Source organism: Monodon monoceros, unplaced genomic scaffold (assembly GCF_005190385.1).
Source record: "Monodon monoceros isolate NGI ecotype Baffin Bay Population unplaced genomic scaffold, NGI_Narwhal_1 Super_Scaffold_21, whole genome shotgun sequence".
NCBI classification, from domain to species: Eukaryota; Metazoa; Chordata; class Mammalia; order Artiodactyla; family Monodontidae; genus Monodon; species Monodon monoceros.
This window is the reverse complement of record NW_021703778.1, coordinates 113,346,454-113,360,994: the sequence shown is the minus strand read 5'-3', so window position 1 is coordinate 113,360,994 and position 14,541 is coordinate 113,346,454. Positions and strand designations below refer to the sequence as shown.

General features: G+C 33.5%; 1 protein-coding gene across 4 annotated transcripts in view; it reads right to left on the bottom strand.

Moving 5' to 3' along the window:
* Positions 1–14,541, bottom strand: part of MIPOL1 (mirror-image polydactyly 1) — a 322,300-nt gene that overhangs the window by 87,082 nt on the left and 220,677 nt on the right. For all 4 annotated transcript variants that reach the window (XM_029236546.1, XM_029236547.1, XM_029236545.1 and 1 more), the window contains one exon: positions 11,904–11,998. In XM_029236546.1, coding sequence (XP_029092379.1) covers positions 11,904–11,998 — 95 coding nt within the window. The remainder of the gene's footprint in view (positions 1–11,903; positions 11,999–14,541) is intronic.

Genomic DNA, 14,541 nt, shown 5'->3' with positions numbered 1-14,541 from the left:
AATATTTGAAATGCATTAATAGAATCTCAAAGAAAAGCGAATGATAGATCAGTATAAACTCAGCATAGGCATTATAACAACAATGGTTCACACTTATTAAATACCTAAGTCTGTACTCTGGTATGGTACAAATCATTTGACACACATTATTTCATTTGATTTTCTCAAAAATAATATGATGCAGATATTAGTACAATTCCAATTTTACAGGTCAGGAAATTGAGGCTTAGAGAGGTAATTACCTATCAAAGGTCACCTCAGCTAGGAAGTCAGAATCTACACCAACCGTCTTACTACAGTGTTAGCTAGGAATTAAAACACTATGTTGTACCAAAAGAATGACTGCAAAACAAAAATTTTACTAATAAAAAGATAAAGACCCAATTAAGTCAGATTTAGAAATAAGTGAAGTTTTCTTTATATAAATTATAACTTAAGTCTGTTTATGTCACCTTTTAATCATGTTACTAATTATAAACCAAAAACAAATAATTATTAAAAAGCAAGTCAGAGAATAACACTTGACTTCTTGGTTTCACTTAGTTTTCACGTGACAGAGTACAATAAGTGGATGAGTGGTTATTTCAATTTTGAATCATATACAACAAAACAAAACAAATAAACAAAGAACAAATGAAACCAAACTAGAGTTAGAAAACGTATACATCTCAATTATGAGCCAACAGTGTGTCCAACTTTCCAGATCAAAATCTCAATTCTCACATCTTTTCATGTAATTGATGTTTTAGAAAATTTTTATGTTTTACAGTTCAGATCAGTTAACCAAGCTTGACAAGACAGCTAAACTTTCTATGGATTAAAGCAAATTAAAATATTTATCAGCTCAGTAATGTCTAATAAAACTAAACTAAAAAAATACCTAGGCTTTTGAATTTCTTCATTGTTTCATGAAATAACAGAATATTGTTTATTTCTGATCTAATCTGAACCAGTTATTTGGGGAAAAAACTGGAACTATAATAGTAGAGTACTGACAATCACAAAATCCTTAAAAAACCCAACGGGAACAAGATATACTGCATAACAACATTTAAAACTTAACTAAAGAAAATAGTAAATTAAACCCTAATAAATTCTGAAGTTTCATAAATACCTGCGGTCTGAAATAGCAAGGGGAAAAAATAGTTTAATATTGACCTGAGTTCATAAAACACATTTTTGTTTGCAAATACAAGAAAAACATTCAATTAAGTCTTTTTTGACCTTTGCAAACTTTTGGAACATCACCTTAAACTTCAAAGAACAACTACTTCATGATTTAAAGAGTGAAGACTCTAACTACTTCACTGATAATTGAGACTGTGTATTTAAATACACATTTAAATGCTCAACTGCAGGTAAACATTTGTCCTTTTGGGAGAGGCCCAGGTGGAAGGGCCCCATGGCAAAAAGACAATGTTAAGTCCCGGATATCTGACCCTACTGCCAGTGCCCAGTCTTAAAAATATTGCTGGATCATCATTATCATCCTCAGTCAATATTTACTAAGCTCTTTATGACAGCAGTCGCATTAGAAAGTTTATAAAAATCAAGAGTAGCTCAAAGATCTCAGTTTATTGTATCTTGGTCTGTAAGTTAACTTTGATATTTATTTTTTTTTGCAATTAATGAATCAATGTTTCTGAACAAAGGTCTTTATTATTAGCTTTTTTTAATTATTAGCTATTATTTCCATTTATTTTAAATATTTTAAACTAGTTTAGATTCAATAAAACTTTAATACATTTAATAATGTATATATGCAGAAAGAGAAAACATTTATAATGCAAACATGCTAAATAAATCTAATTGTACTGATTGAAGTCTCTTGAAATATGAAGGAATTTTCTCCTTTCATTGTCATTTCTGGCCATAACTAATGTTCATAGGATTGAAGTTTTGGTTTTTTTTTCATACTATGTCATAATATTGACATTCAGTCCAGTAGTAGGGATTGAAGTTTTTAAAAAGGCACCCTTTTCCTCACTGACCTGTCATGGGCCCCCACTTCTACCAAGTGGCAGAAGAATGTTACGATTAACACTTCTTTTAAAGTTTCTAATATTTTTCTTAACATTTTATTTTTTAAAGTGCTTGAATTTCTGAAATGTAAAGTACTTTAAAAAGTAGTTTAAAATATCTGGCAAACTTAAAACATAAAATGAGGTTATCATTTATAGGCATCTATTTCATAAGGTAAGTGAATCTACTTTGGATTATCATTCCCTTATACATCTGATTGTGTTGTAAAGCACAACACTAATAAAATATATTAAAGAGATGAACTTCACTGATATAAATATATTATACATGCACATATGTAGACATTACAGACCTGTTTTTCATAGAAGCTTATTTTCTTCTAGGCGTCAAATTTAATTTGTGCAGGTTATTATGAATAAAGGCATTAAAACTTGCAAACTCATTTTTATATAAAAGTAATATATACACATAAAAAATTCAAACACTTGATTAGGTTATGAACGCAAGTTAAAATTTCCTCTCCTCTCATTCACCACACATATAATAAACCTAACTTCTAGACATAGTTCCACTTCTCAGAACACATGCTGTTGAGTTTCTGATGTATCAGAAAAAATTTTATTGACCATTAAGGATGCATCAAGCACGGATTCAGGTATAAGATGCAATAAGGTAAATAAACAAAATCCTGGTCCTTGCAGAATTTAATTTCTCGAGGACAATCCACAAATATAGTATAGTGTCATGTAGGCTTATTTCCATTATTAATGAATTATTAATTTCCATTATTAAGAAAAATAAAGGAGAGTAACAAATAGTGATGCAGTGAGGAGGTAGGTTATTTTAGACAGTGTAGTCAGGGACATTTAAGCAGAAAGTGGAGCAAAGTGAGAAGCTGACTTGTGACACCGAGGTGGGGGTGGGAAGTAGATCACTCCAAGCAGAGAAAAAAATGTCAAAGTCCTGTGATGGGAGCATTCTTAGAATGTTTGAGATAATAAGGGAGCTGGTGTGGCTGGAGTGAAGCAAGAGTAGACACATACATGTTAAGAAATGAGGTTAGAGAGGTAGCCAGGGGCCAGTGCATAGTTATATGTATACAAATACTTCTTTTATAATTAAATAAGAACATAAGAACACAACACACATCAGGGGGTCACAAATGTAAATGCCTATATGATTAAGGCAGTTGATGTTAAATGCGTGAAGTAGGCAGGATGGAAAATGTGGTAAAATGGTAAATGCATGCCCCTTTTAGAGAAGGTAGCTTCTACGAAGCCTCAGCTAATTGCTGAAATACACAGGTGTGATGGTTAATTTCATTTTATGTGTCAACATGGCTAGGCTATGGTGTCTGCATGTTTGTTCAAACACCAGTCTAGATGTGGCTGCAAATGTATTTTTTAGATATGATTAATATTTAGATCAGTAGGCTTTGAGGAAAGATTACTGTCCATAATATGGATGGGCCTCATCCAATCAGCTGAAGGCTTTAAGAGAAAGACTTAAAGGAAGGAAGGAAGGAATTCTGCATCTTGGAACTCACAACTTCAACATCAGCTCTTTCCTGGTTCTCCAGCCTGCTGGCTTGTCGTGCAGATTTTAGACTGACCAGCCCTCACAAATGCATGAGCCAATTCCTTAAACTAAATCTCTCTCCCTGTATATACACAGTCTATTGGTTCTGTTTCTCTGGAGAACCCTAACACACATGCCATGCTAAGGGTCCCCACAGTGGGCAGATCTTCCAGTGCTGTTTTTTTCACTATAAGAAACAATATTGCAAATGAACATGGGATAATGATACTGTTTCCTAAGCTTTTTTTTAATCCTAAATTTCAAGAAAGGTAAAATCCAAACAAATGTTTCTGATAATGATTTTCAAACCTGAACACTGTTGGCCTGAAAAAAAAAAAAGAAACTTTGTTGGCAGATAATACTTTCTTTATCATACTGTTATCTCCAATCATTTACTCATCATTGTTCTTATAACGTGTATTACACAGACTACCATTCTGCAGAAGAAACTTAATCTGAAGAAACTTTCAATCTAGTGTTAAATTTGATTATTTATTCATTTGTTTGGCAAATATTTAATGAAGACCTATTATATATAAAGAATAGAAGCCCTAGCAGGGAAATTAAGAGAAATATTCATACAACTATTACATAGGTAAGCATGAGGTATGTATTGTGAGAGAGCACTGTGAATAATTATGGTAGTTAATTTTAGGTAGAATGAGATCACTTCTGGTTGAGAAGATCAGAAAAAGATTACCATAATAGTTAGTACTTAAACTGTGTTCTAAAGGCTCAGTAAGAATCTGATAGGTTAGAGATGGAGTATTCCAGGGGGAATAAGGTGGCATAAAAGAAAGCACTGAAGTGGGAAATTTGGTGGTGGGGGGTGTGTGTCTAGGAAAGAGCGAACAGTTCATTTTGAGAGTGCAAGTAATAGTTGATTTAGTATAACGAATATTTGTTGAGTGCCTACTATGTGTAAGGCAGTGTACTAGCATCAGTGACACAAATATGAATGAAACCAGAAGGTAAAAAGATGATTAGTGGAATACTAAATCAGAAAAAGAGGTGGCAAAACAACAACAAAAAAGAGGTGGTGGCAATATCTAGGGTTCATGAGTGTTAGATTAAAGAGTTTGGAATTTACTGTATAGGTAAAGTGGTATTACTAAATACTGTTGATGGCTGATTGAGAGGTTGAAAATAACGTTTCAGGCATCTTAAGAGGAGTAAAGAATGGAGACAGGTAGATGAAGTAGCTAGAAAAGCCTGGGCATGAGAATATACAAGTCTGGTCTAAGGCAGGAACTTTGCAAAGAAGGAGACATTGCAAGGAAAAATCTAGCAAAATTTGGTTACTAATTAAATTTGTAAAAAGGGACAAGTCAAAGATTACCTATGTAGAAGGCAACAGGCATCTGTGGAACTATAATAATAGTGCCAAGAACAAGGGAAACACTTTACTTTTTTGTTTAACAAATATAAAACTAAATTTTTCTCAAGCTGATAAAAATAATGTTAATAGATGGCAAACTCCAGGATCTATAATTGGCAAGCCCATTCTAACTTTGGACCTTTTGCTAACCACAATGATTAAATGGCAAAATATTTTGTTAAATGTTTTTTTTTTTTTTTAAATATTTGTGAAGGTATTAAACACATCAATCTGAGACACTTTATTAATTAATTAATTTATTTTTGCTGTGTTGGGTCTTCGTTTCTGTGCGAGGGCTTTCTCTAGTTGTGGCAAGCGGGAGCCACTCTTCATCGCGGTGTGCAGGCCTATCACTATCGCGGCCTCTCTTGTTGCGGAGCACAGGCTCCAGATGCGCAGGCTCAGTACTTGTGGCTCACAGGCCTAGCCGCTCCGCGGCATGCGGGATCCTCCCAGACCAGGGCTCGAACCCATGTCCCCTGCATTAGCAGGCAGACTCTCAACGACTAGCGCCACCAGGGAAGCCCCCTGTTAAATGTTTTTAAAAGAGAAAGCTGGGCCATTTTATAGAATAAAAAAGAGCACCTGAGAGCTATACATGTTGAATTTTAGTCTTATTCTTATAACTCATTGTTAAAATAAGGCACAAAAAATAGTGAAACTCAGTAATGCAAAAAAAAATGTCCGTCTGGATACAAAGTCATAAAGACATAAAATATTTTGTTAGAAATAGCCTCTGTAGTAATTTAATTGTTGTCTTACATGTCAATAAAGCAAAAACTTTTAGAGTATTTTGATCAATGATACTATTAATATATTTCCTTTGCACAGTACTTTACAGTTTTCAAAAAGCATTCAACTAAATCACCTCCCTGATTTTCATAATAAGCAGCTCAGATATTATTTGTTCATAGGTGAAGTAACTAACATACAGGTGCAACTCATTGGTATAAGAAGATAGTTCTTGATTCTAAACATCACTAAACAAAAAAATTAATCTGCCTCATATAAAACGGCTATAAATTTCACAGAATGTTAGAATCAGAGAAAGCCTCAAGTCCAAGTTAAAGAAATTGAAACCTAGAAAGCTTGCAGCTTGCCTACATTAAAAAAAATTTGATCAATGGGAAAGATGGAAGAATTCAGGTATTCTTTTGTTCTTTTTATTACTGCTGTGGCAGTATGGTACCTTGACACAGCTCCATGATAGTTAGTCCTTATAGAAAATATATATATGACAAAATTTATGTCTTTGGGCAGTCCAGTTAGCACAACTGATTAGAACATAGAACTAAGAGGTCAGGATTGAGTGTTCAACCCCTCTTGATGAGGGATTTGCATTGAGAAAAATGTTGCTTCATGGCTAGAGCTTGCATGCTATCATCACTGCTGATTGTCTAATTGATGTGTAGTTCTGACTAAAAGAACACATAGTTGAATGAAAAACTATCACCATCACACACACAAAAACAAACCCAACCAGTTCCTAGTGACAGTCAGTAATATTTCTGATTGCTAAGGATAACATACATACAGACCAAAAAATGGACAAAAGAAGTAAAAACACCCACACTAAATAAAATTTATAAAAAGAATGTAGAAAATAAGCACTTCATCCTCTTTTTGAGTATATTTTACATGGCTTCTATCTTTATGGCTTCTGTGACTTTGAAATGTAGTATATCATGAACCCAGTAAGTAGGATTTATTTTTAGTCCTATATTCACTATGTCAAACACTTAACTATTCTATTAAATTATTTTAAAAAATACCATTACAATTATAGGAAACATATCACCTTAAAATATGAAGCACACTATTCAATATTTTTGGTCTAGAATGCAAAATTTACCACGTTCTGAAAGGCATCAAAACTTCTCACTTGGAATTACACAAAACATAAAAAAAATTTAAAACATAATCTGCTACTATTACAAGTGTATTAAATCCTTGTCTACTGGCACTAAACAACAGGATCATTCTTATCTACACAGTTGAATTTATACTTTCTTTAAGCAAAAGGAAATATAAGGAAGCACTATAAAATCAGCAAACACTGAAACTTAGGCTTTCTCTCGATTAGAAAAGAGTTTGTTATTATTATGCCTCCTGAGCTTAGGAATGCAGCACTACAGGTTTAAAGAACAGGAAAAGATCATTACTAAATACAAATCTAACTCTTAAAAGTTTAAGATTCTTCCCTGATGAAACTGTTTAGACTAATGAAGCTGTTGCAAATGAACTCAGCATTCGGCACAAAGGAGGTACTAAGACTGTACTAATAGCACTTTAGTAATATGTAAAATTTATTTTAAAGCTTCACATTGTTATTCCTCTCCTGCTATCCTTTCTGCTTTAATGTGAAACTGCCATCAGTTATAATGGTAAGTTCAGTATCCCTACCCATTCACCTCACTTGCCTCTGTCTCTAAGTGTGCCAAAGGACACAAAAGGCCAACATTTCCTTTTCTTAGTATTCAAAGTCTTCTAAAACTCAAAGGAAACAAACAGAATAGAGAAACCTCGTAATATCAATATATACTTCCATATTCCTTATTTCCATTCAGGGAAATGGAATGCTTATAATAACAGTAGCTCTTAGCATAACACAGCAAAAGAAAATGATTTTTGGAAAAAAATTTAAAAAGAATAAGGTCAGTATCACTAATTGGTAGAAGTAAAGGCAAGGTAGAAAAAATGTCATCAGCATATTTTAATCTGCTCCTAACACTAATAACTGATCACACATCCTCTTCTGCTTTGGCTGCTGGAAAGTCTGAGAGCCAGACCTATTCTCGAGGCTTATTCTTTCCCTGTTTCATGGTATACATGCAAGCTGACTTACGCCTGGCTCTAGCTTACTGTCCTATTCCTAGATTTTTCTCAGGGTAGTTTTTCTTAGTCATTGATGAATAACTTTCTTTGACATGACAAAATACATGTATGTATATATATTTGCATGTAAAACTGATTTGCATAACTGAAAGTGTATTTTTTCTTAAACTTTATTTTAAAAATCCATTATCTATGATGACATACATACAAACATGCAAACACACATGAAAATTACTGAATTAGTCTGGTTTTCGTCACAATAAATATGGAACTTTTCCCTTGTCCTCTATAACAGAGGAAACTTTGAAGAAAAAATGGCAATATCTCTATGAATTTGTTGTGTTTCACGTATGGATTTGTAATCACCATCTATTCAGGTGTGTTAAGAAATATTGTTTACTTTCACTTAAAGCAGAATCTGAGATTCCAGGAAACTTAAGCTTTGTTGTTTTGGGTAATTGCCTCTTCCTTCCTAGGATTCTACATCCCAGGGTTCTTACTCCTGTTCCATTTAAAATAAATTTCTGTATATCCTCACAGTATGTTCTCTATTAATTGTTGAGCTTTTATTATTAATTGTGAGCTTAAATTTATTAACATTCACAGCTATTCTTATCTCCTTCGCTCCTGTCTATAAGCACAAGGTGACCATCTTCCTGTTCAAGGCAAACCCTTCTGCAGATTCTCAATTCCATCTATTTCTAAATTTGGGGGAATTCTGTTCTCTCTGTTGGCTCCTTCCTATGTGCCATGAACATGCTCAAGTGTCTGCCATTTTTCAAAATCAAAAATCAAAATCCTTAACCCACATTCCTTTCTTCTCAACTATCATTAACATCTTTCTTATTCAAGTTTATTCAAGGATCACTTTATAGTCCAAATTTCTATGCTTCTTTCCCTCAAATCACTCTTGAACTTACAAAAAACTGGCTTCTATACTTAATACTCTATTAAAACTACTCTTGTAGAGGTCACTAATGACCACCTAATTTCAAACAAAATGGATACTTTTTGCCCTCATCTTACTTAACCATTCAGAAACATCTGACTTTTTTAAAAAAAACCTCCATTCTTGGCTTCAGTGATATCAGTTTTTGATTCTACTCTTACCTCACTGACTTCTTGTTGTAAAAATAAGTTTCTCTTAACATTAGTTGAGCACTAACAACAAGCCAAATACTGTGTTAAGAGCTGTACATACTTAAAATAACTCTGTAAGATACGTACTATAATTCTCATTTTACAAAAAAAAAATGGTCTTGGAGAGGTTCATTTATATAAGGTCACGCAAGGGAGGGCTGTCAACTGCAAATCCCTGTAGCTTAACGACATCATTAGCAGATTTTTAAAAAAAAAAGTAGCAGTGAGAGGGGTCCTTGTGAAGCTTATCTTTGAGCCAATAATTGTTAACTCTTTATTTAGAAGCGGTTATTTAGCTCTGTTAGATTCATGTAGATTAAAAAAAGTCTTTGAAAGATAACTGTTTAAGCTTCATAATTTTCAAAAATCTTTCAATAATCTTCTGCAATTCAGCAAAGAGAAGGAGTATCAAGAACCGGTATCAAGGTTTGTTTTTCAGTAAGTAATGTCAATTTTTGCAAGGTTATCACATTGCTCTCAGCATTCTCAGACGCTGTCACTTTAACAACAGAGCACCTGCTGTCCTATCTCACAAGGATGGCAGGAGAGTTTTCCATAAAAACTCTCCCTATCAATGGGGTGAAACTACTACAAACCATACTGCAATATCCAAGGTCTGGGCACAAATCACACATTATTCATAAGTCTTAATAAAGGGTTTAATAAATGCTTCTATTATTCTACCAAGAAGCAACCCTAATTTAATGCAGCTAACTGAAGTGTGAGTGTAAAATGGCAGCCTTCAAACTTGGCTGCACATGGGAATTTCTAAGGAGCTTGAAACACACTGATAGCTGTCTTATCCCAAGAGATTCTGAAGTAATTGGCCTGGGATGGGATGGGGATCAGGATTTTTAGAGGCTCCTCAAGTGATTCTAATGCAGTTACAGTTGAGAATTCACTGGTGTAAAATACAGATGAAAGACTGCTACATTTACCCTCTGAAAAAAAAAAAAAAAAAAGGATGGGACTTCTTCAACTGCTATCAGGGTTCTGCTTGCCTACGTGCCTACTGATTCTAACTGCAAGCAAATGATTCCCCACAGGCAGTCATCCAACAAACATCCTTGGTATTTGATAACCGTGTTAGTTTCCTAGGGCTGCTGTGACAAAGTACCCAAACTAGGGGGCTTAAAACAACAGAAATTGGGCTTCCCTGGTGGCGCAGTGGTTGAGAGTCCACCTGCCGATGCAGGGGACATGGGTTCGTGCCCCGGTCCGCGAAGATTCCACATGCCGCAGAGCGGCTGGGCCCGTGAGCCATGGCTGCTGAGCCTGTGCGTCTGGAGCCTGTTTACCAAAAAGGGGGGCAACAACAATGGGAGGCGCCCGCACACCAAAAAAAAAAAAAAAAAAAAAAAAAAAAAGAAAACAAAAACAACAGAAATTTATTGTCTCACAGTTCTGGAGGCTACAAGTCCAAAATAAAGGTTTCTGCTGGGTTGTGTCCTCTTTGACAGCTGTAAGGGAGAATCCTTCCATGCCTCTTCTAGCTTTTGGTGTTTGCTGACAATCCTTGGTATTCATGTGCTTGTAGATGCATCACTCCAGCCACAAGGCTGTCTTTGCCCTGGGTGTTCATATAGTCTTCCCTCTATGCTTGTGGCTCTGTGTCCAAATATCTACTTTCTATAAAAACTTCAGTCATGCTGGGTTAAAGCCCATGCTAATGACCTCATTTTAACTTGATTAGCTCTGTAAAGACCCTATTTCCAAATAAGATCACATTCTGAGGTACTAGGGGTTAAGACTTCAATATATTTTTTTGAAGGACACAATTCAACCCATAACAATAACCAATTACTGTATATGTCAATAACATTGCTCCAAAACATGGGTTCTTCACATGAGGGTGGGAAAAAATTTTCATCTTTATTTTTCACTCTCATGTAAATACAGTATTTCCTACAATGATGAACACAGGCAACAAACTATACTAGTATTATTAGTGGCTCTTGAGAGTTTACGCCATAGAAACCACTGGTATTTTCATGTCACATTTCAGTGTTTGCAGTTATCCTCAAAATACCATTTACAGTCATTACTACTTTGAAATTACAGTTTTTTAATAGACTTGCTGTTAGATCTAGTTATTTAATTACTAATATATTAATAATGTATTAATAATGGCACATGTATTTTATTTCAGTAAAACTGATTTTGATTTAATTACATTTTATGCACTTATATTTTAAGATGGGGACTAAATTTTAAAAAAATCTTTCAATAACCTACAGCCCCAGTTAGTGAATTCTTACGTTTCAGATGAGGTTTTAAAAATCTTTGTGAGTATTAAAAAATATGCAGGGCATTGTACATCACTTTTCAAACCTTTTTTTTTTTTTTAAACTATGATCTACTGTGAGAATATATATTTTAAATATAGCCGAAGACACAATTTTATTTCTCTCTCACACAACACAAAACTGAAACAAAAATATCACAAAACAATATTTACCCTTTCTGCACTCTGACATTTTCTATTCTATTTCTTTTCATTAAAAAATGCCAGTGTGACCTACTGAATTAATTTCACAACTATTCTTGGAGCATAAATTAAATAAGTCTTAAAAATCCTTTAGTGGCCTTCCTTTAGAAACTTCTCATACTATGACAGGTGAAAGGCTATTATTAACTGCTTTTCATGTACTATTTAAAAAATGTATGCCATCACTTTAGAGGTACCATTTAGATGAGCAAATTGCTCAAGAGCTAAGCAGCTTCCATTTAGACAACTAGCTAAGAGTTATGTAAATTTTATAATTCCCATTTTATAATGGGAGTCTAAACTTATACTTTACCAAATACAGGAAGGAAAAAAGGTACAATAATTAATATTTTAGGCCTGAATCATTCTGAAACTACAAAAATGTCTTAAGTGAATAATGTTTAATTTCATTGAGGTATTTCCTCATTCACCACTATAAAATTAGGTAGAAACATTTCCCAAACTAACATTTATTTATGCCTAGGATAAAAAGAATTTTACCTGTAGTAAACTCGAAGTGTCTGGATTTCTTCTTCCAGTTTTTTGTATTGTTGAACTGCAGTTTCTCTGGCTTGTTGCATAGCTAACAACTTTGCCTGCAATTAATATTTTAAGAAACTTAATATTAGTTTGGTACATTGAAATACAGTGCTATAGTATGAATAGAAGTCTTTAATTTCTGGGAGTTTAAAACCTATCATATTTTTAGTAGTGGTTCATAATTTCCCACAAAATAATCCAATTATATTAATAACAGAAATACTAAAGACATGAACATATTAAATTTACCAACTTTGCTCATTACTAAACTTCAACCTTATTCATCTGTATCATCAGATATATGCCTTTCTGCAATGTTTAACTTTATACACGGAATTCAGAAAGTGGAACGTGGGTTCAGAGCATTATCTAGAGATAAGCGCAGTGGGTGTTTCACATATAAATTTTATGTGGCTCCACTGCCTGATTGCTAGATTTTCTTTTAACTTTATTAATAGAAACTCAGAAAATTCTAAATATGTTAAGCCATCTTTGATATTTAACATGAAAAAAAATACACAAGACTACAACCCGATTCTTACAGATATGATTTAACCTCTTCAATTCCTTTTCTGCAGAAAAAAAAAAATCTCTAAAGGGAGAATGGCAGCAATCTTGAATGTTAGAAATATTTTATTCAAGGGATGTTATTGTTCATCTCTGCCTATAATACTCCAATTTTAAAGAGTCTTAATCAGTTTTTCAATAGGGTTCAAACTAGTAATTTTAAAAGAGTTGCTACCTTCCAACCATCATTCCCACTGAATTTCAGGCATAGTCAAAAAGAGTTATCAACCCAACTTTTAAAATATGGTACTGGTAAGTCAGATTTCAGTTTTGTTTATTCAAAGTTTAATTTCCATGAAAAGGCTATCTTTCACTTTAAATGGTGTTTGATAGATAACACAAAGCAAACTGGTATCGCATACCTCACAAACTACACTAATTGTCATAATTAAAAAGTAATCAAAAGTTGGGGGCAGAAATTCACTAATTTTGCTGAAATCATATGACTTCACTGAAATTATTTTCTTGCATAAGAACGAAGTCACAAGACAAATTGTGAAATCTGATCATAGGAAAATTAATGAGTGTAATATAAATGAACATTAGACAATGCCACTTTTCTATTTTAATAATGCAGAATTATAAAAGCATGCAGCAGTTTAGATCTTTGTATATAAAATTAGGCACTAAATTAATTAATTAGTTTTCTATCTGGGCTAGCAAATTCTAACAAAGGGTTACTTTTTAATTAAATTTAAGATGTTTGTATGCTTGCTTCAACATGTCACACTCCAGAATTATAGATGAAACATTCTCAAAAATTATTAAAAAAGCATGTAAAGCTGGTTCTTGATGCCAATAATTAACAGCTTTGCCAGTTTTCAGTATACTATAATATGTGATTGAAATGGTAACTTGGAAGACCGGATACCCAATGTGACTAATAACAAATCAAAAAGAACTGCCCAAAAAAGGATATATCACATTCAACTTACAAAACATCAGACATCCTGTTGCATGTAATTTAAGAAATATCAAATATTTGACAGGTAATTGAGAATTTGCTAAATAAATATGTGACAATGTTAAATACCTTAGATGATTATTTTGAAGATTTTGTACCTGGTACTTCTGCAAAAAGCAAACCTAAAATCCCCCAAAAACCTAAACCAAGAAACAAAACCAACACTGTTCTAGCAGGAAAAAGTCATAACGAAGATTCTGCCTAAGAAATTTCTGCAATGAAAATGAGATCATGAGAACTGTAAATTCCCGTGCTTTGGTAATAATGAATATTTCACTTCTCTTCCTGTATTTAGTTGGCTACGAAGATTTGGTGTTGCTTCATAGCAATCCACTTAATTTATTAATTCCAAATGCCTAATCTTATATCTAGGCCCTGGTGACTATGTTCAAAGTTATTATAAACTTTCTGGCATTACAAGCTCCTTCCGCTACTTTATCAGATATACGCTTACCTGGTCAACTTTGCCACAGTGATCCTGCTCAGTCTTGGTGGCTAGGATGAACTTCCTTCCCCACTACCTCAGGTATATCTGATCTAGATCGTTCAAACAGAGTAGTACATCCTGCTAGGCCCAGAAGAAAACTGAATCTTGAGGTCATTTGTATCCTGGATCCTGGTATACCAGACAGATCTAGATCCATTTCTTGGACTTCCTGGGTACATAAATCTTTTTTTTTTTTTTTTTGGCCTAGGCTAGTTTGAGTTGGATTTATGGTATATGCAATGTAAGAACATTTAACTAACTTAAATATGCTACTTAGGTCTACTGCATTTCCTACTTCCATTATTAATATCATATAATTCTATCACATTACAAGTCAAAAATATATTTCATCTCAAAAACAAAAAATTAGCAAACAACATACTTTTCCTGTTTCTCTGTCATCATATTTCCCATATTTCTGGTAATTACTTGTAAATCTCCCACCCCCAATCTTCAGTACTACAAATCTCCTTCTGAAATTTCCAGTTACCTGTTTGTTGTATATCCTTCCAGAAATAGCCTATACACATACAAGCATATATGTATATTTGCAACTAAATACATCTACTTACAATATTGAT